Here is a 27,441-nt window from a genome sequence, read left to right on the forward strand (position 1 = left end):
CATGCATGCCAATGTAGTTATGGAAATTTTTGTTTTGCACACACACTGAACAGTAAGCTGTCTGGTAAGTACATTGCTCAGTATTAATGATCAGAACTTGAAATGGTTACATATAAGCAGATAGGGACTGCAGTTGAAGCATTCATAGATAAGCAGATAACAACTACATTTCATTCCCAGGACAGATGCCCCCTTTTTTCTTCTTCTGACCTTGGCACATCGTAAACTCCTGAAAGGACCAAGGCAATTTCTTAGACCTTCAGGGAATTCTTCCACACTGACTCTCAAACATGACACCCCCACAGGGTTCTCTCATCCTTCCTTCAGATTGTGCTGGAATGGATTCAAGGTAGGAAAATAATTCCAAGTAGGATGATGTCCTGGCCTACACTGAGTCATGGGGACACTCCTGCAGAGACTGTGTGGCTTCATGGAATCAGCATGTGCTCTGCTCATGCTGCCTTCCCTGACCAAGCAGAATTTGCCCATATAGGGAGCTCATAAGTCTCCCGTGAGCCCCCGCTTATGTCCACCCCTCTTCTCTACCATCTAGCTGACTTCCCTTTGATTCACTCCTTCTTTTGCATGGACAAGCATAGATCTCACCCATCACACAGGCAAGCACATGCCCTATACTGGTCCATAGGAATCTGTGAATCTGATATTTTGACTTTTAGAAACCACCTTGCCTCATCTAAACAGCCTGTACACAAAGGAAATAATGTATCCATTTACATGGTTGGAAACCTGTGCTGAGGGTCAGGACCCTCTGCAAGCCTCACCACTGAGTTACAATATTCTACAGTATCATCTGGATACTGTTGAATTGACTCACTTTGAAAGAAAAGCTTTGCAAAGCAATTTAATTCTATCCAGATCACCTTACAAAATGCTGGAGCTGCAGGCCCCCTGGGATGGAGGTGGTGACTGATGGTTCATGAAAGATGTAGCAGGGCCATTGTCCATGAATGCTGCAGCAGGGCTGTCCATGAAGTAGGGCATGGAGGTCCATCGAGGAAAGAGGGTGCCCTGTGGCAACCAAGTTGAACTTTAGGGCATATCACAAAGTAATACTGATATAACCAAGCAAAACTCCAATACCAAAACCCAGAGCTGGAGTGCAGTGAAGCAGACCCCACCCCTGCTCTCTTCCATTCAACCAGGTTCACTGCCGCAGCATCACTGCCAGTCACTGCCCCTTTTCACTGGGTCCTGACCACGCATGGGCGTTCTGGAAGCCAGGGCAGAAAAATACTGTCACTACCCTTCACTGCCTGTGTCTGCTAATGTGGGAAAGGAACATTCCAATACTAGGAAACTCACAGTCATAGTGAACTAAATAAGAGAAATCCCAAGACATAGGGTATCCATGTCCAGGACCAACACAGCCCCTCATCACTGAAGCTCCTTATTTTCATATTAAGAGCAGAAAAAGAAGAGAAAAAAGGCACCCTCCACATAGACAGTGCCATCTACTCTAGGGAGAACTTTCTCAAGTGTTTCCTGGTCTGTCTCTAGTTCTTAGAACATTGGGCATGATATATGGTCTCATCTTCCTCACAGAAAAACTGCTTTCAATCTCAGAGAGAAGAGACAGCCAGGGAAACAGAAATCTCATCCACAGTCAGCCAGTTCATGAAGCAGAGCTGCAGTGGGAGGGGAGCCGCAATCTTGATTGTTTACAATCTCCAATGCAGGCGCAGGATGTGCTTCAACACCTACACACAAACATCAGTTGTGGGGGCCACCCCAACAAGGATCAAAAAACACAGTGGTTCAGAGTGACTTCCCCCTCATCGGGCATGAGGCACAGCAATGAGGAAGGCTGAACAATGCAGGCCCAGGCACTTTGGGGTGACAAAGGAACAGAGAAACTGGCCCCAGGGGTATGTCTTAGTATTATATCAACGCCCAGGCAGCTACCTCCCTAAGTACCTGCCTCCTTAAGCTTCCAGAAATAAACAAAGCTCTAGAAGGTGGAGCCATCAGGGAAATGCAAATCAAAACCACAATGAGTTTTCACCTCATGCCAGTTAGAGTGGCCCTCATACAGAAATCAACAAACAACACGTGCTGGAGAGAATGTGTGGAAAAGGGCATTCTAACCCACTGTTGCTGGGAATGTAAACTTTAAAGCCACTGTGGAAAACTGTATGGAGATACCTCAAAAATCTGAATATAGACCTAACCATTTCACTCCTGAGAATTTATCCCAGGGAAATGAAATCAAGAAACAAAAGATCTATCTGCATCTCCATGTTTATTGCAGCTAAATTCACAATAGTTAAGACATGGAAGTAACATAAATGTCCATCAACCAAAGATTGGATAAAGAATTTGTTCAATATGTACACTATGGAATATTACATGGCAGTAAAAATAGGATGAAATACAGTCCTTTGCAACAAAATGGAGCAAGCAGGAAAACCTCATAGTTAGTGAAATAACCCAGTCCCAAAGAGACAAACACCATATGTTCTCCCTGATTTGTGAAAATTAATAGCATATTTAAATGAAAGCTATAGAGACGAAATTGTCACTTTTATAATCAGTGTCTTCAATGGTCCTTTTTTTTTTTTTTTATCTTTTATTTAATGAATATAAATTTCCAAAGTACGACTCATGGGTTACAATGGCTTCCCCCCCCATACCGTCCCTCCCACCCACAACCCTCCCCTTTCCCACTCCCTCTCCCCTTCCATTCACATCAAGATTCATTTTCGATTATCTTAATATACAGAAGATCAGCTTAGTATACCTTAAGTAAGTATTTCAACAGTTTGCTCCCACACAGAAACATAAAGTGAAAAATAATAGATGATTTTTTTAAAATGATGATGAAATCAGATCAGACCTATTGTCATGTTTAATCCCAGTGAGAGTCAAGTAGGGAATTCAATGGTCCTTGACCTGACTGTTGAGGGACAGACTACCATTGTGACTTTTTACTGTGTATATCCTTTTTGTTTCATTTGGTTTGGTTTTTTTCTCTGTTTTCTTTCTTTCAATCTCATTTCTATTTTTTATACTATATGCTGAACTCTCTATGTAATATAGATTTAATCATATGTATTTTAAGACAATTGGAAAAAGACCTCAGTTAAAAATTAGAGGGGAATAAGAGATGGAGGAGGTAGTCTATAACTGTAAAATAGTAAAGTTCTGCACACAGTCATACAGACTTACCTCTAAGGATACAAAATAAACTTGACATGGGTCTCCAAACCAATGAGAATCAGTGGCATAAATGCCATCTTCACTGTTAAAATTATCATATTAAATGTTAAAACCAACATATAGCCAGCACCGCGGCTCACTAGGCTAATCCTCCACCTTGCGGTGCCAGCACACCGGGTTCTAGTCCCAGTAGGGGTGCCAGATTCTGTCCTGGTTGCCCCTCTTCCACGCCAGCTCTCTGCTGTGGCCCAGGAAGGCAGTGGAGGATGGCCCAAGTGCTTGGGCCCTGCACCCCATGGGAGACCAGGAGAAGTACCCGGCTCCTGCCATCGGATCAGCGCGGTGCGCCAGCCGCAGCACGACGGCCACAGCGGCCATTGCAGGGTGAACCAACGGTAAAAGGAAGACCTTTCTCTCTGTCTCTCTCTCTCACTGTCCACTCTGCCTGTCAAAATAAATAAATAAATAAATAAAATTTAAAAAACAACATATAGATCAGTCCATCATGGAAAGCGGTCCACACAGCAGATGCCTAGAATGACATTCAATGTAAACAACACTCTGACCTTAGAATCAACCCTTAAGGCATCCTGGTTGGGTTGAAAGGCCTGTGAGATCAGTGCAGGCATGGAAAGCCAAGACTTGTGACAAAACTATCCTACATGGAGGATCTCTGTGAGACCTCAGGGGAAAAAAAGGGTCTTCAACGAAAGATACCATAATCTGAAGGGAGAACATCCACTTTGCTTATAGCTGTGTTCAAATACTAATGGAGTCCATGGTCACAGAAGGCTTAAATAGCTTTAGCCAATGGCAAGAGCCTCAGACAATCACTGACATCATAAAAAAAAGTGTCAACTGTTAAAAAAAAAAGCAACAGTAGTCACTGTGCACTTGCTCCTCATGTAGGAACTCTGTCCCTAATGAATTGTAATATGAGAATCAGCTGCAGACATTCTTCCCAAAACTGAACACTGTATGTTCTATATGTGCCTGAGTGCAAATTGTTCAAACCTATGCTTAGCATGGAGTTAGCCATCTGTATATAAAGACATACTAAATACTAAATATGAACCATAATGAAGAAGGAGATGGGAGACGGAGAGGCAGGTGGGATGGGAGCTGGGATGGGGCTGGTAAATGGAAAAGAACCATTATATTCCTAAAATAGTATCTATGAAAAATGCATTCAAAATAAAAACTAAAAAAAAAAAAAACTTACCCTCAATCCTTCATCAGAACCATTTTACAGAGGCCCAGGCTTTACTGAGTACTACAATTCAGCTTTGGAGCTAATGCGGGAAGGGAACAACCTGTCCCCTGGGAATAAAAGCACCTGAACCCAGCCAGGGGCTTTCCCAGCCAGTTATCCCAATGATGACAGGGCCAGACTCAGTGCAACAGGAAGCCTACATGAAAAAATGGGTACCCAAAACAAAAGGGGATACTACAATTCAAGAACCAATTAAAAACTCCAGTAAGAACAGCCTTGAATAGAAAGAAAATCAATTATCCCAGTGCAGATGAAGGGCCAGGCCTGTGAACCACAGGTGAAATTTGAGAAACTGAATCTACATGAAATCAACTTTCCTATGTGACCTTGTGTTACATAAATATTTATGAACAGAAATGGACTTAAACAAATATTTGGTGTGATGCCCAAATAAAAAGTGCTATGGGAGTTCATGGTAATATTTAAGGGTTACATTTATGTTACAGGAATGAAATTGCAAGAGAAATTTAAGTTACTCATAGAGTTCTGTAGTTGACAATAAAATTCAACAAAACGAGGCAAAAATAGTAAACACCTAATGCATTAAATCATACCTGGAAAAACATTATTTTTGGAAGACAATAAAAATAATTGGATCATTCATCAGAACACACAGCTTTTGTTCTGGAATCCTGTCGGTGTATCCACCATTGACTCAAGGTGGGAAGGAGGTGTTGGCCCACTTCCCCTCTAGGCTTTTCTCTACTGCTAAGAATCACCAAGATGTCTGCTATGTGGGAAATTCCCCTGTCAGACAAGGAGCCTGACACATGGGGATGCAGCCCTGGCTTGGAACCAGGGTACCTGAGGAAAACAGCATTTCGTCACAGGCAGGACAACACTTTATCTTCAGTAAGTGGACAGGACTGTTCTCTGTAAACCTAACATTCACTACAGAACAGGCAGGGGTGTGGATTCTGCCATGGAAGTGAAGCTCAACCCTTCCCGCTCATCCTACCTTCCCAGGGTCCTCTCCTGGTGAGACCCTGCCTTCTGCCTCCTGGATGTCTTGGCCTCCCTCTGTATTTGCATTATTTCCAATCCTGAGGACAGAAAATGAACACATTATGTATCAATTAAAACAGCGAGCAATTTTTTGTTCACTCAATAATTTAGCTTCAGAACTAAAGAAACACCCTTCAAATATCTGCCAAATACAGTACTGGTGGTTCAAGAGAAATTACTCCTTCATTTGTTCCATACATCATTCTCTAAAGAACAAGCCTTCAGCTGTGAGGGGGAGGCCTGTGCAGGTTTACTTGTGGAAGGCTGGGCACAATTAAGGAGGAACAGGAAAATTCTTACCCAACTGCCTTGAGCCTTTTCCCAAACAGCCACCTGAAGAAGCAAACACATCAGAAAATGGAAGTTGATGGATACTAACAGGCACCTAAATCATCTGCATAAGGGGATGAAGGACTCTGCAATGACAGGGCAGGATGCAGATTACCTGGTCTCTGACAATGGACAACTGTTGCTCCAATGTCCCTGCAGATCTTGAGTTTTTCTCCTGTGAATGAAATTCACATTCATCAGAAAAAGAACATTTTCACTATGATTTCTCATCATCTGCCCATGTAACCATTATCCTCACACATGTGCACAATACATGCACACAGATCAAATATATTGATTACAAAGACACAGTGGAATTTATGCCGTGGCTCTACCATTTCCCTTTCCAGAATAGAAACCTCCAAGGGTTCTGAGTTGATGCAGTCTCCCTAACTGTTCTATCTCCCTAATGCATCTTCCCTCATATAGCTTTTCGCATAAAGCCCTGTTCTCCTTTTTCTGATATCTTCCCATATTTCTTGGAGTGCCAACACCTAGATTAACAGAATGACACCTTCGTTTTTCATGGATGTCACCTGACTTACAGAAAACTGCCTTCCTAAGGACAATGGCAGCTTTCACCACCCCCAGCAACATTCACGTGAGCCAAGCCTCCACAGCATTTGGCCAGCATTAGGGATCAGCATGTGCTAAGTAACCAACAACCTTTGTCAATTAGTAATATTTCACTTGCAGTGTTGTTTTTCCTGGTGTGTGTTCTTGCTCTCTGTCTTCAGATCATTTGTATGCATTTCTATGTTTATCAGGCCTATGCATTATACAGAGGTAAAACAGAATCCAATACAGATACCTGTGGTGCTGGGTGTTCAGTCTGAACCCACTTGGATTTTGTCATTTCTTCTTCTGCCAGTTTCAGATTTTCCTTTATCTCACAGCTGCTCTCCTTTCCAGCAGCTCCTGCTGTTCCCTTGCCAGCTCCCTACAATGACAAGAAAGTGTGTACTTCCCAGAAACCCATGTGGTAGTCTGCCACTCTGATCTTCAATTAGTCTGAGGCTTTGATTCCAAGACCCTATCCTTGCATTCCCTAGAAACACACAATCACAAAAACACAGTGCAAGGAAGAATTGAAGCCTTGCTTTGAAGGACAGTGGAAAATCAGAGTGTGGCTTGCTGGCAAATTCTCTGCAATTCAAAACGTTGCCTCAAAACTCTGCACTGCTACTCATGAGTTAAGAAGTCAATGAGTACGCACAGTGTCATCACATGCATGGTAGCTGAGGCCCTCATGCAAGGAACACTCACTCTCCTTCAAGGTGGAAAACAAGGCCTGACTGATTAATCTCATTTGAATGACGGGTCTTTATTCTTTCACTCCTCTTGGGGAGTTCTGGTACTCAAACAGAGGATGGCACAACAACACTGACAACCCAGAACCACAGAGATCCAGCCTGAGACATGGAATGTGACTTCATTGGGCCTACAGGATATCATCTCAGTATGTCACTGGGTGAGGATGATCCCAACTTGCTACTGCCATTGGCCATTCACCTGCACCAAGTACCCATTTTTCTGTATGTAGAGAGAGAACCACAAAAGACTTAGGCTGTTCTATGCTTTTTAGCCAACGATGTGTCTTTTATGAAAGGTAATGTGGCTGGGGAGGACAGTGTGCTAGGATGGAAAGCTAAAGAGAAAGAAACATGCACCCAGTCTCAAAAATCCATAAATAAGTACAACAAGCTTTTATAATTGAAATAGCAAAGCAAGATCCAGAGATCAAAGCAGGAAGATTGCAAAACAGTGTGTTGACCAAAAGTGGCCCTGATTGTGGTAGAAGCTCTTCTCAAGAATGTGATCCACACATTCTTCATAGAAGGCACTTGCACTTCCTTATCCATTTTCTTGCACTCTAAATTTCTCAAAGAGTGTCAGATTCGTCTCAACTACGTAAAATGACCTTCTTGTTAGCCTATTGCAGAACTCATGCAATAAAAATGTACTCTGGATACTGTTTACTTATTGTCAACACATTGAAGCTGTTTGGATTGTGGGTCAACTTGGACCTGACGATTTGCTTAGAATAAGTTGAGGAGAAGGGTGAGGGTCGTGGTGACAGAAAGCTATACTCCACCTTCTCCGTGTCAAAAAACATCATTTTTTCCATCATGCGCTTTCTTCCCTAAAAACAGCATACCTTCTTGCAGTTTCCGCACACTGCATTTCAGGTTCTCTGCTTCTCTGGCTCCGCTTCGTTTACGTCTCAAGACATTAAGACAAAGGTGAGAAGAGAGGTTCGACAAGTTCTGATTGTACAACATCCTGAGTGTCTCAATTTGCTTTTTCTTAAAGTGGTTGGTTAATCAGACATCACGGATTTCCTACTAGAAAACGAGTCTTTAAGACCCTTGAAAGGGAAGGCATTTTATTCGGTTCTCAGATTTATGTCAACTAGAGGAGGAACATTTGTTAGTTCCTCCCTCTTGATAGTCAGCTGAGATTTTCCTGCTAAACCTCCTCGTCTTCTGACGTCACATTCACTTGCCTGACATGTGAACTGCTAGTGTCAAACATGCACACTCATGACTTAAGGCCCAACAGGAAATCCCATGTACACATCACAGCATTTGGACTTTCTAAGATAGAACCTACTGCCCTGCTTCTAATCTGAAGTGTACAATGGGAATCCTACAGTAAGCTTAGGCAGTTTACCTTTCTGTGTCCTGATGCGTTCCTTGAAATCGCATCCTTCCATTGCTCTGAACATAGTTCTCCACCATCTGATTACAGGAGAGAGAGAGAAAACATGGAATAAAATTTCCTTTGAAACACGTGGTGATAAACAGAAAACGTGAAAGGTCAAGGATCCCTAGCCCTCAGTAGCTTTCTATTTCAGGGGAAAGATCTTGATGCAGGTCAGGGATAGGAGAACTGTCCAGCATGTAAAGAAGTGAGGAACAAAAAGACACCACCTTGAGCCATGACCCTTTAGTGCATCCTCCATGTTTCTGCTTAGGATGGAAAGGGATAGAGGACTCGATGATGGGCAAAGGAAAGAAGGTGGAACATTGTCCAAGTCCAATCACGCAAGTAAACTGTCCGAAAGGTGCAAAAAGGCAAAGAAAAAAAAAAGGCAACCTCTCCGTTCACATCGAGAAGTTCCTATTCTCTATTAGGAGAAGTAGGGGCTGCTCGACTTGGCTTGATCTCCTCTTCCTTCCACATGTAGTTTCACAGTCTCTACATGCAGGCTGCCAGGCAGTGCTGAGTGTTGTGCTGATTACCCAGGTTTTGATAATGACACATACTTCCCGGTTCACTGACTTCAGAAAGGCACTGTAGAATTAGTACGACCGTTGAGCTGTCTCATGGTTAGGGTGTCATTTCCAGGAAACCGGGATCTATGTCTGGAAAACCGTCTCAGTGTCACGACTTTCTTAAGGTAGAGCTCAACAATAGGGCAGGCAGCAAAGATCCACTTTCTAGAAGGTGACATTTGCTAGGTTGCCCTTGAACTCCATTGTCCGTGGTTTGGACTGAAAGGATTCCCAATTTGCTAGCTGCCCCAATAGTGATTTCCTACAAAATTCAAGGAGGCATAGGAGATAGCGAATGCCTTCCCTTCTGGCCACCCTTGCAAGCCCGCCAGCCAGCCATTGTATTCTACTGAGGCCCTGTGTGCAAGGATGTGCTAAAAGGTGCAAAATACAAAGCAGGGGGAGGCACTATCCCTACTCTAACAAGCTCACAGTTGGGCACAAGCTACGATCCTAGACAGGACATAGCAACTCTTGCCTCGGGCTGGAGAAGGAGTAATACGAAACTTGAGTCTTGAATCTGCATAACCAATACAAGTCCATAAATCTTGAATCTCTGTAGAGAGTTGCATAGGTTTTGCTGGGCACCAAGAATACACTAGGAACAAAGGAGAGGAGGAAATGCACTGGACTACATTGGAGCCTGCAGGGGATGATCTCATTTTGTCACTGGGTGAGGAAGATCCCCACTTGCCAGCACCAATGACCATCTACCTGAACCAAGTCCCCATCTTTTCTGTAGGAGGATAGTACCACAGCAGACTTAGGTTGTTCTAGGCATTTTAGCCAATGTTTTGTCTTTCATGAAAGCTAATGTGGCTGGGGGGCACTGTGTGCTGGGATGGAAAGCTAAAGGGAAAATAAACATGCACCCTATCCTATCCAGATAAGGAAGTGAATCACCCTGTCTCAGTCTCCACAATACACCAATAAGTATAAAAAGCTTCTAGCATTGAAGTAGCAAAGCAAGTTACGGGGATCGAAGCAGGAAGGCTATAAAACAGCGTTTGGAACTGCAGTGGCCCTGGCTTTGGTAGAAGCTCTTGGCAAGAATTTGCCTAGTTTGATGCACACATTCTTCATACTATGGCCTGGTATCAATGAAGATAGGAAAAACTTAGGCTTCTCTGGCCATCTTTCTTTCTGTGTAGTTTTCCCAAAGAGTGTCACTCTTGCCTCCACTATGTTGAATACAGCTTCCTGTTTGGCTAGCGCATTATATTTGTACTCTGGCTTCTATTTACTTGTTGTCAACATATTGAAGCTGTTTGGATTGTGGGTCAACTTGGACCTGACGATTTGCATAGAATAAGTTGAGGAGAAGGGTGTGAGTAGTGGTGACAGAAAACTATACTCCACCTTCTCCGTGTCAAAAAACATCATTTTTTCCATCGTGCGCTTTCTTCCCTAAAAACAGCATACCTTCTTGCAGTTTCCGCACACTGCATTTCAGGTTCTCTGCTTCTCTGGCTCCGCTTCGTTTACGTCTCAAGACATTAAGACAAAGGTGAGAAGAGAGGTTTGACAAGTTCTGATTGTACAACATCCTGAGTGTCTCAATTTGCTTTTTCTTAAAGTGGTTGGTTAATCAGACATCACGGATTTCCTACTAGAAAACGAGTCTTTAAGACCCTTGAAAGGGAAGGCATTTTATTCGGTTCTCAGATTTATGTCAACTAGAGGAGGAACATTTGTTAGTTCCTCCCTCTTGATAGTCAGCTGAGATTTTCCTGCTAAACCTCCTCGTCTTCTGACGTCACATTCACTTGCCTGACATGTGAACCGCTAGTGTCAAACATGCACACTCATGACTTAAGGCCCAACAGGAAATCCCATGTACACATCACAGCATTTGGACTTTCTAAGATAGAACCTACTGCCCTGCTTCTAATCTGAAGTGTACAATGGGAATCCTACAGTAAGCTTAGGCAGTTTACCTTTCTGTGTCCTGATGCGTTCCTTGAAATCGCATCCTTCCATTGCTCTGAACATAGTTCTCCACTATTTCGTTTTGTCCAAAACCTATCTTTATTTTTGTGACTGAAATACATAAATGAACACAGCAATATGTTATACTTGAGCAGCTTGCTTTGCCGATAGGCTGTTGATAGATCATATACAAATTAACTTGATAGCAAGAAGTGATAGCAAAATAATCAAGTTATAAGTGGTATATATGATTCAGAGGGAAACACAAATGAAATAAAAATTGAAAGGAAAATGATACCATTTTCCAAAATGGGATTTTTACAACTTCTGCATAATACATCATATAATTCTTGATATTTTCAAAATTCTTCCAAAGGTTAACTAGATGGAGATAAAAGCAATCTCTAATACTGATGAGCACTCCACAAATCCAAATTACTCCAATATAGTAGAAACAACTGTACACTAGCTGGCACTATGCACATAAAATAGGTTTCAAAGAAAGTGTCTTTAGTGGGTGGCATTCTAAATCTAACAAAATAGGAAAATAAGTATCTGATTTCAATGAAGTTCCTACTGAATTTTTCCAACATTGTGAAACTATCTTTGCCTAACCTCCCTGCTATCAGTAGGAACTATTTCACATGGAAAATTCTACCATTTCCAATAATTTCATCTTCATCAGAGGTGAAACATACACATATCAAGCATCTAGACTTATTGTTTATCTTCCATTTCCAAGACAAATAAATACATCCCTTCCAAAAAGACCTTTATCCCATTAGGTGTGTCCCACTCCCAGCCACTCTTTGGAATTCCATAAAAGAAATGTTAAACTTGCCAATTGCTTGGCCACTCCAAAAACCTGTGATGACAGCCCTTCTTCAGAGGAACCCTGTTTCACAAGAAGCAGGGAAGAGGCTCTGGAAACACACTTATCAGATCAAGCATGATTGGGTGCATTCCTCAACTTGCCCCTTAGCATCTCGCAGATCTGGGTGACCTCACAATTCATCTGGGATGGGCCTTTTCATCCTTAAGAATATTCCTTAATATGAGAATGTTACCACCTACCATAAACATGAACAACATGCAGGAAGCCTACATCTTTCAGGTGGGTAACACTCACCAGCACCTCAGGCAGTCCAATTGATTTCTCTGACAATCAGTTCTCTCCTCAGACTCCAGAGTGCGTCCAGGTCTTCTACTTGTATTCTACCATCACATGAACCTGTGTGGTGGGAAATAGCGACTTGACCTTTCTCCCCTCTTCCTCCACCCAATGAAAAAGCAAAACAACACTGAAAAGCACAGGTGAAGGTTACAATCCAAGGACACAGGCTCAGTAACACTTGAGATTTAAGACTAGTCACTTCATTCCCCACAACTTACCACTACCACAGAGCTGCTCCATACAAAATGTGGCATCAGCTGAGCCCTGTTTCTAAGGCATGATGTGCTAAAGGATATCAAAGACGTGCATTACATAAAGAGGAGATAAAAGCAAGGACATTGGAGGAAACTTTATCCTCTGCTGCTTACTATTACTGTAAATAGCCATGGCATTGCCTGTGTATACAAATTCTATTGATTTTTGTGCACTGATTTTATATCCTGCTACTTTTCAAACTCTTCTATGAGTTTCAATAGTCTCTTAGTAGAGTTCTTTGGATCCCCTAAATAATGAATCATATCATCTGCAAAGAGGGATAGTTTCACTTCTTCCTTCACAATCCGAAGCCTGGAGACAGGAGCTTCCTCTAGGTCTTGCACGTGGGTGTACGGGCCCAAGGAGTTGGGCCATCTTCTACTGCTTTCAAGGTGACGGCAGAGAGCTCTACCAGAAGAGGAGCAGCCAGGACTCAAACCAGCACCTGTACTGGATGCTGACACTTCCCAGCCAAGGCGTTAACCCACTTGCCACGGTGCCAGCCCCATCTATCTTTTAATTCTTACAATGACATGCCTAAAATTACTTTATAATCACAAGCTTAAACCTCCACTAAATAAAGAATTCAACAAGTATTAAGTAGAAAAACCACTGTTCCGCAAGAGTATAGAGAAGAGGGATAAACAATCATCAAAGGCCAGAGCTATGGCACAAGGGGTTAAGCCACAGCCTGTAGAGCTGGCAACCCATCTAGGGGAAATTCCTAGCCCGGCTGCCCCACCTCCAATCCAGCCCCCTGCTAATTCTCCTGGAAAAGCAGAAGAAGATGGTTTGAGTTCCTGCACCCACTTCCCATGTAGGTAACATGGAAGAAGCTCCTGGCTCCTGACTTGGGCCTGGCCCAACCCTGATCATTGTGGCCATTGGGGAGTGAACCAGAAGCACTTTCTGAAATGGTGCCATCAATCAACTTAGCATATTAACCACCATACACACTTGGTTATGGTCAGAACACTTAAGTTCTCTCTGAGTAATTTTCAAGTATGCAATATTCTAAATTGTAATTTATTCTTCTAAAGATTTATTTTATTCAGTGGCGCTGGATCAGTAGCATAGCAGATACTGCCTACAGTGAGAGCATCCCATGTGGGCCCCAGTTCAAGTCCCAGCTGCTTCACTTCTGATCCAGCTCTCTGCTACGGCCTGGGAAAATTGTAGAAGATGGCCCAAGTGCATGGAATTTTCTCTAGGATAGACCACATGCTAGGTCATAAAGCAAGTCTCAGTAAATTAAAAAAATCATACCATGCATCACAAGACCACAATGGAAGGAAGCTGGAAATCATCAAATGAAGTACAACTAGAATGCATGCAAATACATGAAGACTGAACAACATTTTCCCGAACGAACAGTGGACCATAAGAGAAATAAAAAGAGAAGTCAAAAACTTCTGGAAAGGACAGCGTGATGGCACAGTAGGTTAATCCTCTGCCTGTGGCGCTGGCATCCCATATGTGTGCCGGTCCTAGTCCCAGCTGCCCCTCTTCCAGTCCAGCTCTCTGCTATAGCCTTGGAAAGAAGTAGAAGATGTCCAAAGTCCTTGCGCCCCTGCATAAAGGTGGGAGACCAGGAGGAAGCGCCTAGCTCCTGGCTGTGGATCTGCACAGCTCCAGCCATTGCAGCCATTTGGGGAGTGAACCAATGGAAGGACCTTTCTCTCTGTCTCGCCCTCTCATTGTCTGTAACTCTAACTCTCAAATAAAATAATCAAACCTTTAAAAAACACTTCTGGAAACCAAAGAAGTCAACATTACATCCTATCCAAACTTATGGTAAACAGCAAAAACAATGTGAAAAGGAAAGTGATTGGCCGGGGCCGGGGCTCACTTGGCTAATCCTCCACCTGAGGTACTGGCGCCCCAGGTTCTAACCTGGTTGGAGTGCTGGGTACTAGTCCCCATTGCTCCCCTTCCAGTCCAGCTCTCTGCTGTGGCCCGGGAAGGCAGCAGAGGATGACCCAAGAGCTTGGGTCCCTGCACCCGTATGGGGGACCGGGAGGAAGTATCCGGCTCCTGGGTTTGGATCGGCAAAGCGCCACCTGAAGCGGACATTAGGGGAGTGAACCAACGGAAGGAAGACCTTTCTCTCTGCCTCTCTCTCACTGCATATAACTCTACCTGTCAAAAAAAAAAAGGAGGGAAGTGATTAGTGATTGCTGCCTACATCAAGAAATTTGAAAGGCACCAAATAAATGAGTTATCAAGGCATTACGAGGACCTAGAAAAACAACAAACCAAACCCCAAATCCATAGGAGAAAAGACATAATTAAAATCAGAGAAGAAACATACAAAATTGAAATGAAAACTACAAAAGATCAGCAAAATGAAGAGATGCCTTTTCAAAAAAATAAACAAAATTGATACACCATTGCCCCAAGTAACCAAAAAAAAAGGCTGGGGGGAAATCCCAAGCTAATAAAACAGAGAAGAAAAAAGAAATGTAACAACATATACCACAGAAGTAATAAGAACCATCTAGAATTACTACAGAGAGCTGTATGCCAAAAAATCAAGATTGTAGAAGAAATGGATAGATTCCTGGACACATACAACCAACCTAATTGAGTCATGAAAACATAGAAAACCTAAACCGAACAATCACCAAGAAGGAAATTGATTCACTAATACAGACACTCCCAACCAGGAAAAGCTCAGACCAGAGGGCTTTACTGCTACGTCTACCAGGCATTTCAATGAAATGGAGGGGATCCGCCCAAACTCCATCTATGAAGCTAGCATCACCTTAATTCCTACACAAGAAAAAGATACAACAGAATAAAAGAACTGTAGACCAGTTTTCCTAATGAACATTGATGCAAAAATCCTCCACAAACTAATAGCCAATTAAATCCAGCAATACATCAGAAAGATCATTCTACCAGACCAGGTAGGATTTATTCCTGGTACGCAAGGGTGATTAATCATCCACAAGTCAATAAGTGTGATGCATCACATTAATAGATTGAAGAACCAAAACCATGTGGTTATTCAATTTAAGCAGAGAAAGCATGTGATAAAATACAGCCTCCTTTCATGATGAAAACCTTAAGCAAACTGGGTATAGAAGGAACATTCCTCAATACCACCAAGGTAACTTAGGACAAGCACGTAGCCAGCATCTCATTCAATGTGGAAAAGTTGGAAGCATTCCCACTAAGATCCAGAACCAGAAAAGGAGGCACTCTCTCACCATGCCTATTCAATATACTCCTGGAAGTTTTAGCCAGAGCCACTAAAGAAGAAAAAGATGTCCAAGAGGTACAACTTGGGAAGGAAGAAGTTAAACTGTCCCTGATTGCAGATAAGATGGTTCTACAGAGAGTCAACCCAAAAGACTTCACTAAGAGACTACTGGAACTCATGAAAATGTTTCACAACATGTCAGGATAGAAAATGAATGCACACAAATCAATAGCCTTTGTATACACAGGCAAGCCATGGCTGAGAAAGAACTTCTAAGATCATTCCTTTTCAAAATAGGTACAAAAAAATATACCTTGGAATACATTTAACCAAGCATATCAAAGATCTCTATGATGAAAATTACAAAACATTAAAGAAAGAAATAGGAGATGACTCCAAGAAATGGAAATATCTTCCTTGTTCCTGGATTGGAGGAATCAATATCATTAAAATGTCCAACTACCAAAAGCCATTCCTCTCAGATCTAGAAGGACATTCTTCTCAGATCTAGAAAAAATCATGAAATTCATAGGGAAACACAGGAGACCAGAATAGCTAAAACAGTTTGTACAACGGAAACAAAGTTGGAGGCATCACAATACCAGATTTCAAGACATACTAAAGGGCAGTTATAATCAAAACAGCCTGGCACTGGCAAAGAAAACCAGATAGGCTGACCAAGGGAACAGAAGAGCAACTCCAGAAATCAATCCATGCTTCTATACCCAACTTACCTTTAACAAAGGAACTAAAATCAATCCCTGGACCAAGGACAGTCTCTTCAACAAATGCTGCGGTGAGAACTACAAACTCCACTTTCGCCAAGTATGAAGAAAGACCACTACCTTACACCTTACACAAAAATCCACTCAAGATTGATCAAAGACATAAATCTAAGAAGTGAAGCCATCAAATTATTACAGAACATTGGGGAAACCTTGCAAGGCACTGGCATAGGCAAAAGCTTCTTGGAAAAGACCCCAGAATCACAGGCAATCAAAGCCAGATTTGACAAATGGGATTACATCAAATTGAGACACTTCCGCACTGCCAAAGAAACACTCAGCAAAGTGAAGAGGCAACTGACAGAATGAGAGAAAATATCTGCAAACTATACAATTGATAAAGGATTAATATCCAGAATATATAAAGAGCTGAAGACTCAACCACAACAAAACAATCTAGCTAAGAAATGGGCAAAGGATGTGAACAGACTTTCAAAAGAGGACATCCAAATCGCCAACAGACACGTGAAAAAGGCACAGGATCATTAGCCATCTGGGAAATGCAAATCAAAATCACAATGAGGTTCCATCTCATCCCAGTTAGAATGGCTTTCATGCAGAAATCAACAAATGACAAATGCTGGTGAGGATGTGGGGAAAAAAATGCCCTAATCCACTGTGGAGGAATGAAAAATCAGCCAGCCATTGTAAAAGAGAAAAAAAAAGGCAGTAAGGAGACACTTCAGAAATCTCCATATAGACCTATCACATGGCCCAGCCATCCCTCTCCTGGGAATTTACCCAATGGAAATGAAATCAGCATATTAAAGAGTTATCTGTACCACTATGTTTATGTTTATTGTTGCTCAATCCGCAGTAGCTAAGATATAGAATCAACACAGATGTCTGTCAACCAAAGACAGGATAAAGAAATTATGGCATAGGTATACCATGGGACACAACACAAAAGGTTTGCATATTGGAGAACACTGTACCAGCGGTACTCTGGAAACCTTATGAGAGAGGTTTCTGGTATTCAGCAAAATACTTTCAGATTCTCCACATTATCGCATGGCCCCAAAGCTTTCTCTGTTCTGCTGCTGAGTGGTATTCAATTGTGTAACCCTTTCAGCTTCTGCCTGCCCCCATTCACCTCTTCAAGAATATTTGGGTATTACATGGGTTTCTGTGTCTAGCAAAAAACACACCATAAAATGAGTGGCCGACTTAGAGAAATATAGCTTCCAGGGGAAGGGTCCTTGCACGATGTTTAGAACACTGCTTTGGATGCCTACATCCCATCGCGGAATGCCTAATGTTTTTTAGATAAAGATTTATCTATTTACTTTGGGCTGATGCCATGGCATAGTGGTACAGGTTTGCATCCATAGTGTGGTGTCAGCATCCAAAATGGGCAGTGGTTTGAGTCCTGGATGTTCTGCTTCCAATGCAGCTCTCTACTAGTGTACTGGAAATGCAGCAGAGGATGGCCCAGTGCTTGGGCCCCAGCACCCATGGGTTCCTGGCCCAGCCCTGATTTTGCAACCATCTTGGGAGGCAACCAATAGATAAAAACCACTCTCTGACTCTCTCTCTAATTCTGCCTTTCAAATAAATAAATCTAAAAAAAGAGAGAGAGACAGCGATAAAGAGGTGGGGGAGGGAGGGAGACTGAGACATAGAGAGAGAGGTCTTTTTCATCTGCAGTTTCACTCTGCAAGTGGCCACAACAGCTTCGACTGGGCCAAGCCAAAATAAGGAACCAGGAGCTTCACCTGGGTCTACCAATTAGGTGCAGGGTCCCAGGGGACCATATTACACTGCTTTCCGAGGTGCAATAGTGGGGAGCTGTGTTGCAAGTGGAGCAGCCAGAACAGGAACAAGCACTCACATGAGATATCACATCCCAAGCAGCAGTTTAAATGGTTATATAAAAAAAAGCCAGCCCCCAGACTCCCTAGATTTCTCACAGCTCATTTCCCATCCAAAGTCTTGTAATTTATAACATGCTAGGCAGCAGGAGACGGTTCAAGAACTGGGATTCCTGTCACTGACATGTGACACCTTGGATTGAGCTCCAAGGTGACTGGCTTAGACCTGGACAAACTCCAGAAGTTGCAGGTAATTGGGGAGTGAACCAAAAGATGGAAGATCTTCTTGATTTCTCTCAGTCACACACACAGACACACACACACCAAAGTGACAAAATAAAAGTTTTTAAGTTTTATTTAATCTCAAGCAGATTTACAAAGAGACAGAGAAAGAAGGAAGAGGGAGGGATGGAGGGATGGAGGGAAAGAGGGAAGGAGAGAGGGAGGGAGGGAGGGAGAGAGGGAGGAGTGGGCAGAGAGAGAGAGATGGAGGGAGACAGAGACAGAGGTAGAGAGAGAGAGAGAGATTCTGTCTGCTGGTACTCTCACAAATGGCCACAAGTATTGGAGCTGCGCCAGTCACACCAAGGAGCCTGGAACTTCAACAGGTCTCCTATAAGGAACCAGAGGCATAAGGACTTGGGTCATCCTCTGCTGCTTTCCCAAGCATGTCAGCAAGGACCTAAATCATATCTGGAGAAAATGGGACTCAAACATGCACTCGGATCAAATGCCATGGTTGCAGGCAGCACCTTAATTTGCTGTGCCACAATATTGGCCACTGTTGATCCCCACTTTCTGGTACCTCCTAATTTTTCTTAAAGGCATATTAATTTGAAAGGCAGGGTGACAGCATCAGACAGAAAGGATGACAAAGACAAAGAAAGGCAGACAGACATTTGGAGAGACAGAGAGGCCTTCCATCCACTGGATCACTCCCCATGTCTGCAATGGCCAGAACTGAACCAGGTTAAAGCCAGGAGCCCTGAACCCCATCCTGGCCTCCCACATGGGTTGCAATTGACCAGGCACTTCAGCCATCACGTTCTGACTCCCAGAGTATACATTAACAAGGAGCTGTATATGAGGCAGTGTAGCTGGGACTCAATATGGCATTCTGATATGGGATGCTGGATTTACCAGCAGCAACGTAAACAGCTGCACTTCCGTGCCAGCCCCATCGTAGTTCATCATTGTGCAGCTCCCTAGCCTTTAGTGTAGTAGACCTGGAATGTGCTCCTAATGTACGTAAGAGAACAAAAGCCCCGAGATGTAGATTATCAAAAGGGGAAACGATGGGGCAAGCTGTTTGGCCCAGCCACTAAGACATCACTTGGGATGCCTGCATCTATATCCAAGTGCCTGGATTCAAGTCCCACCTCTGCTTCTCATTTCAGCTTCCTGCAAAGGCACACCCTGGGAGGTATCAGATAATGACTCAAATGCATAGGTCCCTGCCACCCACATGGGGGAACAGCATGGAGTTATAGGGTCCTGTTTGGCCTGGCCAAGCACTGGCTTTTATCAGCATTTGAGAAGCCAACTACTGGATGGAAGATAGATCAATCTCTCTCTCTCTCTCTCTCTCTCTCTCCCTCTCTCTCTTTCAAATATACAGATCTTATAAACTGAATTGACAACATGGTCTCAATGAGTTATCTGCACACGTTCACAGTACCATTATTTCACAGTAACCCATATGTAGAAAGACTCCAATTGTCCATTAGCAGAATGTGACTAGATAAGCAGTGTCATCCACCTAACCAATGGAGTATTATCCAGCCTTTAAGAGGAAGGACAGTCTAACACTTGCCGATACATGAATAAACTTGAGTTCCTATAGTAAAACTCAGCCACAGCAAGATAAATACTGAGGGCAGATGTTTAGCTTAGCAGTCAGTTAATAGGCCAGTTAGCATACCTGTGCCCTATATCACAAAAACTGGGTTTGACTCCAATCTCCATCTCCTGACCCAACTCTATTCTATTGTAGACTATGAGAGGCAGCAGGCGATGGCTCAAATTTCTGGGCTCCATTCACCTATATGATACATGGGTTGAACTTCAAGCTCCTGACTGCAGCCCAACCCAGTCCTGGCCATTGCAGGCATCTGGGGAATGAAGCTGCAGATGGGCGCTGTCTTTCTCTCTGACTTCCAATAGACAATTAAATAAAATGGGATTGAAAGAGACAAATACAGTCTAATATGTAGAAGGCAAACTTCTCCCATTCATAGAGGCTGGAACTAGGGGTAAGCAAGGTGCTGTGATGGCATGGGGACTGGGTGTTTCATGAAGATAGTTGCAATGTTGTAGGAGGAACAACTTCAGGAGATGGAAAGCAATGGTCACACAACCATATCACTATACTTCAGGCCATTCAACTGTACACTTAAAAAGGGCTAAGGTGGTGAATTCTGTGTTTTGTATGTTAGTGCAAATTTTTATAAAATGAAAAAAATAAACATTTTTCTCAATGCAAGGGAAAAGTTCCTGAGCATGGCTCCTGTGGCTAATATTAGCTTGTGGGGCTTGACAGTGGCTCCCAGACTTCTTGTAGCCACATGGGACACAGGGGACAGCTTGCCCTGTCGGTCATCCCCCGGACAGCCAGTGGCTTGAAAGCAGCTTTATCACTAACACTTACGAGGAGGTGGATGTATCCAAGCACAATTTCTCTGGGCAGGCACACGGTTGGCTTTCATCATCCTGGGAACTCCAGACTCCAACTTGTCACAAAGGCTTTTCAGACTCTTCTTCTAGCTCTCCTCAGGGGAAACAGGATCAGAGGAGGGGAGCTCCTGACAAGAAACACGTATCTGGAAGATGAAAAAGATGAAAAGTCAAGGATTGCAAAGCTCTCAGAAATCCCAGAGCCTGGCCTCATTTTTCCCTTTTTCTTTATCAATTCAAGTCAAACTCAAGCATATACTTCTGTAAGCTTTGAGGAATGTATACAGTTGTGGGCCTGCTATCACAATCCAGATAAAGAACAACCCGTGGGACTGGCATTGTGATACACGAGTTAAGACAGCCTGCAATGTCATCATCCCATGTGAGTGTCTGTGTGTGTCACAGCTGCTCCACTTCTGATCCACCTTCCTGCTAACATATGCAGGAGAGTAGCAAAAGATGGGCCAAGCACTTGTACCCTTGTTGCCTGTGTGGGCCACCTGGATAGAGATCCTAGCTCCTGACTTTGGCCTGACCCACAGGTTACCTGACATTTTGAGAGTGGATGATTGTTTAGAGTGCTGTCTCTTCCATTGAGGAGTGATCTTTGTTTAGTTTCTTTTGTTTTCTTTCTCTTCATACTATTTGCTGAACTCCTATACTTAGACTAGGGTTAACTATATGATCACTAATTATAACAATGATAGATCACTGTCAAAATTAAGAATAGGAAACCAAGATGGGGGAGGAGCCTGGAATGTGAGTCTCACTATGTTCCCACTATAAATCTGTATATAGGAACTATATGAAAATTGTATAACATGCATAACATTTCAAAAATAAATGTTTCAAAAACTCTTTGTTTTCTTTGTTGGTCACAAAAAGCAAAGTGAAAATCTTGAATAGAAGATTTATCACATCAAATAAGTTATGTTTTAAGCCACTCTGTATTGGCTCACTTTGGTCTACTAGCATAAAACTTGGATACGTAGAACCCAGTCCCATTATTTCTATTAAACAGCATTAAGCTGGAGAGCAATGACGTAGACAAGGCATCCATTGAGTGAGCATTCAATCTCAGTGAGTACCAATGCCAAGCACTGTCACAGGGAAACACCATGTTTTTGTTTCACAGATTGAAACTTACATTTCCTATTTTGTAAAATACAGCTGAAAGGTTATAAAATCTGACTCCAGTCACTCACTGTTGTGTTATCCAAACCAGTTTCACCAAATTGCAAAACAGTTTGGAAACTTACAAAGTAACTTTCTCAAGGCAGTGATATTTAAGCTTCAAAAGGCAGCAATCACTTTAAAGCCGATGTCCAGGTACAGCTGAACTAAATTACTACAAGATACATTAGTCTGGCATCATCATGGCATGAGGTGTTAAACATCCAAATGCCATAGTGAGGGAGGGGAGTCGTCAGGGAGACTCCTTCCTATAGAGGAATACTGTATTGAGAGAGGGAAACACTTTCTCCTCCCATCTCACACTAGAGAAAAGGGTGAAGTTAACAAACCACAAACGAATTTGAAACCAGCCACCACAGTGGAGTGGGACCATTTATAAGGACAACCGAACTTTGGCTCCACAACCTGGTAATGGATTCTTAAGGAATCCTCAGGAGGAAAGATGTGAGATGGGAGCATATTGTAGCAGAAAGTGAGACAGACGCTAGGCAAAATAGGTTCCTTAGGAAACCAATTTTCTTCATCCTTTAGCTTGTATCATGGTACAAACATGGTACAGAAATAGCACAAACTTTTCTTTTTTTAAAATTCTGGCAGTCAAAGGAATCCCAGTGCTTGAGAAGGCAGCCCAAGCACAGCCACTTGTAAGTGACTTGTCTTAGATGTCTGAATTTGGAAATGAGTTTCTACAACGGGGGTCTCAATTAACACCTTCAGTGCCAAAGTTTAGAAGGAGGGCAAGTGGTCCTTGCTGCCAAGACTGCTGAATGTGCAGAGGGGGAAATGGGGTGGTATGATGATAGAAATTTTCTCCAATGTGTTAGCTTTAAGAGCATGGCTCTGGGAAAGATTTATTTCAAACATGTTCTTTGGCAAAGAAAAACCTGGGCAGGAAAATGGAAACTGTGGGCACTGGTTAATGTGCCAGATGACTTCTTGCCATACATGCGGGTCATGAGTACTTTGGGGCAGCCAAGAAGGCAGCTCAATGGGAGAGGACACCTAGGTCTGCAAGGCAGGCTCCTCAGTTCTGATCCAGGAGCCACGAATTGTCTCAGAAGTTTCTCATCCACGGGACTGGGAACTTGGGCTTGCAGAATGAAACTCAGAAACAGGAGAGGTCACAGGGCAGAGAGAGCTACCTGAGCACATAATGCAGACAATAACCCAAGAATAAAGTGGGAGGAAGACAAGGAGTGCCATCCACCTTAGGCCCTGTATCTTAAAATCAGCAGCCCACACAAATTGCTTTTAACCGGATCAAAGAGACCTGGTGTTTTAAAAGAAAATTTGACTATGTAGAAGATTAGAATTTTTCCAAAAACCAGGGAAGCGATCAGTCTGCTTTACTCGCCCTTCCAATGGATTTGAGTCGATCCAAGTCATGGCATCAACGACGCTGCAGGAATTTTCAGTCCTTTCCTTGTCTCACAGCAATAAATAATCACAACATGGATCAAGAGGGTGGGGGAGCAAAAACAAAAGCAGGTATTCTTGAGAAACTGATACTCCTGCTGCTAGCCAGGAGGGGGTCTAAGGAAGGGCTCTAATAAGGCCTGGGTACAGGGAGTTTCATTAGGGAGTGACATTAATGGATTCATTTTCTAAACACACTTGAACACCACGTGTCCGTTTCTTCTCTCTCTTGGGAAATGGCCATCGCGCCTAACAATGAAAACACGTTACCTTGCTGACTATCTGAAAGCTGTGACAGTATATTCTCTCTATGCCTGTCATTTCTCTTACTGCTTTCCTCACCTCCCCACTTCCCAGAAAAGTTTCCATGACTACCTCTTAATTGTTTCACTTCTCATGGAAGAGCTCCTCCTCTTGGGCATCTCCCAAGAGGCTACAGAGATGCCACTTTCCACTCTGGACTCAAGGGCTTTCCTCTGGGGCTGGCAGGATACAACATATCCAGGTGAAGAATCTGACAATCCTCCTGCCAATCCCCTGGCGACTCTTGCTCTTTTTCGCCTGAGTGTCTGAGGTCCCCTCCTCCTGTTGCATTCCTGGGATGCTCTGTTTCTCTGATGCTCCCCGGGAGCAGCTCCTGACTTCGAAATGATCGTCACTGCTGTTGCTGTTCAGCATGGAGAGGGAGGTCAGAGAGTCCTTGCTGGGGGCTGCCCAGGCTGCGAGGATCCTTGGCAACATGGCCATTTGGGGACTGTCTGGTCTGCAGGACACACTGCTAGACATACTGGGAGCACGGTGGCAGGCATTCTGCCCTGATTGTTCCTCTTCAAGCAGCAGTGGTTGGGAGTTGCAAAGGGCACACTCATGGGCTCTGATGTTGCCGTCTGAGTGACCAGGGAGGCACTGGAGAATGGGACAGCTTTGAGCAGCGGGGGTGGCCTGAAGCATGGGCTTCACTTTGGTGTGGCCCTTCTGCAGCACAGCGGGCAAGGAAGTGGCTTGGAGCCTGGGTGGCAGGGAGCCTGCTTTATGGTCCAGCTGGAAGCCAAGGTCCTCAAGGCAGCTTAGAGCTTCGGGACCCTGAGGAGACACCACAGGCTCCACTTCTCTGTGTCCCCATAGTTCCTGCATGCTGTAGCCCTTCTGTGGGGATTTCACACAGTGTGGCACAGAGGACAAGGGGTCATCCCTTTCCTTAAGGCACGATTGAGAGCGTGGGCCCCATGGGAATTCCCATATTTCCTGTTCCTTGGGAGGAAACAGAAACTCTTCACTTGTTTCAGGTGCTTTATGTCCTACACGGAGCCACTGGTGGCCCATGATGTCTGCCACTGTGGGCCTCTCCTCAGGGTTTCGGGTCAGTAACCTGTCCAACAGGTTCTCAAGCTCAATGTTGACATAGCTGGGGATTCTGTAGTATGCGGACAGGATGGTTTCCTTCAGGTGTACAAAATCCTTCCCTTCAAAAGGTAGTGACTTGGTCACCATGGTGTACAGGACCACGCCCAGGCTCCACACATCAGCCTTGTACCCATTGAACGCCTCAGCTCGGAATTCTTCCGGGGCACAATAATGAAGGGTCCCACGCAAACACTTCAGGTGTTCTCCATCAGCCAGTTTGCAGCTGAGCCCAAAATCAGTCAACTTGATATTCAGATTGTCATCTAGAAGGAGATTTTCTAGCTTTAAATCTCTGTGCACGATGCGCTGCTCGTGGCAGTAATGCACAGCTGATAATGTTTGGTAAAATATCGGGCGTATCTCCTCATCCTGTAGGCAGCCTCGCTCTATCAGGTAACATCTAAGGTCTCCCTTGATCGCATACTCCATAAAAATGTAGCCTCTCTGTGCCGTGTGCCTTAGCTGCAACAGTTTTATAATGTGAGGATGATGCAGTCCCTTCATTATTTCTGCTTCTGCACAGAACTGCTGGAACCTGCGGGAGTTCTGGCCACCTGTCGCAATCATCTTCACAGCCACCTGGGTCCCACTTTCCAGATGATGGGCCAGTGCCACCTGCCCAAAACTGCCCTTGCCGGTGATCTTGAGGACCTGGTACCCATCCAGGACCTCCTCCTCACTGTTGAAGGCTGTGAGGCCTTCCATTGTGGGAGGTACCCACCCCTGCAGTGTTACACTAGAAACTCTTAACAGTCACCTTAGGTAACAATGAAAACTGGGAAACAAATGAAAATCAAACAAACAAAACTGACACAATTAAAATTAACAAGATTCAGTATGGTAATATTTGTAACCAAGAATGCTAACTATATGAACTACAGTATATTAATCACTAAACCAATTGTATCAAAATTAAGAATTACAAGTTAGAAAACACACAGAATGCTAAAAATGCTAAAAAGTAAAACAATACCAACTATATTAACTATGGTAACAATTCTAATCAATAAGTCTTATAATGGTCCTATTTAGATCAAAGGATCAAAAATGAGAAAATAATCACAAAATGGGGGAAACACAGCAAAAAGGACAAAATGAAAACAACAAAATGCATTTAGCCTGTGACAATAAAAAAAAATAAGTGAATGAATATTTAAGGAAAATAAATACACAGAATACAAAGTAAAAATGGGAGGGGCAGAGAGATGGAAAAATAGAAAAAAGAACAAAGCAAAATAGAAAATAAGAACCAACGTAGTAGAAAGAACAAATAAACCAGACAGACAAAACAACAAAGCAAACAAAAACAAGACAAGAGAAAACCAGTAATGTCGTCCAAGTCCTTCAGGCTGCCTCCAAAGAGCTTCCTGGGCCAACTGAACAAGAACCTAGGCCAAGCCAGGGAGCTGTTAGGCAGTTGGAATGACATCACAATGGCTCTCCTGATGTCAGGGCAACAGATAGACCAATCACAGCTGGCAACACTCCTTGGTGGTTTTCTGAAGAACTGACCACTGGTTAAAGGGAAAGGACCCCAAAAGCTTTTTGCTTAAAGCGGTGCTAGAGGCTGACATTTAGTTTAGGAGAGATTAATAACTATAGGCTGTTTCAATGGACTTTGCCTTTCTAGTTTAAAAATTTGTAATAACTCTCGGCTTTTATAGACCTCCTAAGTCTATACTCAAAATATCTTACACAAGCGGTCTCAGCATGTTGGTACCACAAGACGGGCATCATGACATTTCAACAAAATGTCACGTTGCCCAAGGCACCATCAGGTGCATTCTTCCTATCATAGAGTTGAGAGGGAAGTGTCTTTCATCATTTACCCTGAAGTTCATCATCACTTTGCTCCTCAGAAACCCTAGAGTGGGCTGATGTAGTCCAGAGTAGAAGGCCAAGAAACAGCAAACTGAAATTCATAGGCCCCAAACCTGTGCTTCAAAACGTAAGGAGAAAGCAAAGTCATTCCATGATTCCTTTTAGGTTAGTGTTACAAGGCCCTGACCTGGGTAACCAAAAAAGAACACATATTGATTCTTCACTGTTTTGAGGGCTGGGAAGTCTAAGGTCAAGGCCCAGCAGATTTACTATCTGAGAAAGTCTCACTTTATGCTTTTAAGGTGGTGCCTTCTCAAAAAAAAAAAAAAAAGGATAAGGAAATGAAAAGGCTGATGGCCTAGTGTGGGCAATTCATCCTAGGTGTAGGTGTCAAAAGGTTGCACAAGTATTACAACTTTGTCCAACATCCAGATGTTAATTTCAGAATAAGATGGTGCTTTCTTAAGGTGTTCTCACAAGGAAGGGCCTTCTTAAGACGTCTCAGCATGCCTGGGGCTGCTGTCGTGGGTGGGTTAAGCTACCACCTGCGAGGCCAGCATCCTGTATGAGTGCTGATCTTAGTCCTGGCTACTCCACTTCCAACCAAGCTCCCTGCTAATGTGTCTGAGAAACCAGCAGCAGATGTCTCAACAATGTGAGCATGTGTGAGCATGTGGAACTCAGTGTGCAGGATACAGGAATAGATGTATG

At 43.4% G+C, this 27,441-nt stretch overlaps 1 protein-coding gene and 1 pseudogene across 4 annotated transcripts; both read right to left on the reverse strand.

The window, feature by feature from the left end:
- Positions 1 to 1,029, reverse strand: part of LOC127487913 (PHD finger protein 6 pseudogene) — a 59,706-nt pseudogene extending 58,677 nt beyond the window's left edge.
- A 5,566-nt stretch (positions 1,030 to 6,595) lies between these two features.
- On the reverse strand, positions 6,596 to 26,354 carry LOC138842995 (MAP/microtubule affinity-regulating kinase 3-like). Of its 4 annotated transcripts, none has more exons than XM_070064838.1 (7): positions 23,881 to 26,354; positions 20,870 to 21,041; positions 12,122 to 12,223; positions 11,001 to 11,103; positions 8,459 to 8,526; positions 7,944 to 8,008; positions 6,596 to 6,725 (listed from the first exon to the last, which is right to left on the reverse strand). In XM_070064838.1, the coding sequence occupies exon 1, from the start codon at positions 25,612 to 25,614 to the stop codon at positions 23,968 to 23,970; it is 1,647 nt and encodes a 548-aa protein (XP_069920939.1). In that variant the 5' UTR covers positions 25,615 to 26,354; the 3' UTR covers positions 6,596 to 6,725; positions 7,944 to 8,008; positions 8,459 to 8,526; positions 11,001 to 11,103; positions 12,122 to 12,223; positions 20,870 to 21,041; positions 23,881 to 23,967. The 4 variants fall into 4 exon arrangements, with proteins under 4 accessions (XP_069920939.1, XP_069920938.1, XP_069920940.1 ...); XM_070064837.1 differs by having other exon boundaries at positions 7,944 to 8,127; XM_070064839.1 differs by lacking the exon at positions 7,944 to 8,008.
- Positions 26,355 to 27,441: the final 1,087 nt, after the last annotated feature.

Source organism: Oryctolagus cuniculus, chromosome 19, assembly GCF_964237555.1.
Source record: "Oryctolagus cuniculus chromosome 19, mOryCun1.1, whole genome shotgun sequence".
NCBI classification, from domain to species: Eukaryota; Metazoa; Chordata; class Mammalia; order Lagomorpha; family Leporidae; genus Oryctolagus; species Oryctolagus cuniculus.

Coding starts and splice junctions, on each gene's coding strand:
- LOC138842995 (XM_070064839.1), bottom strand. CDS start 25,614: ATGGAAGGCCTCACAGCCTTCAACAGTGAGGAGGAGGTCCTGGATGGG.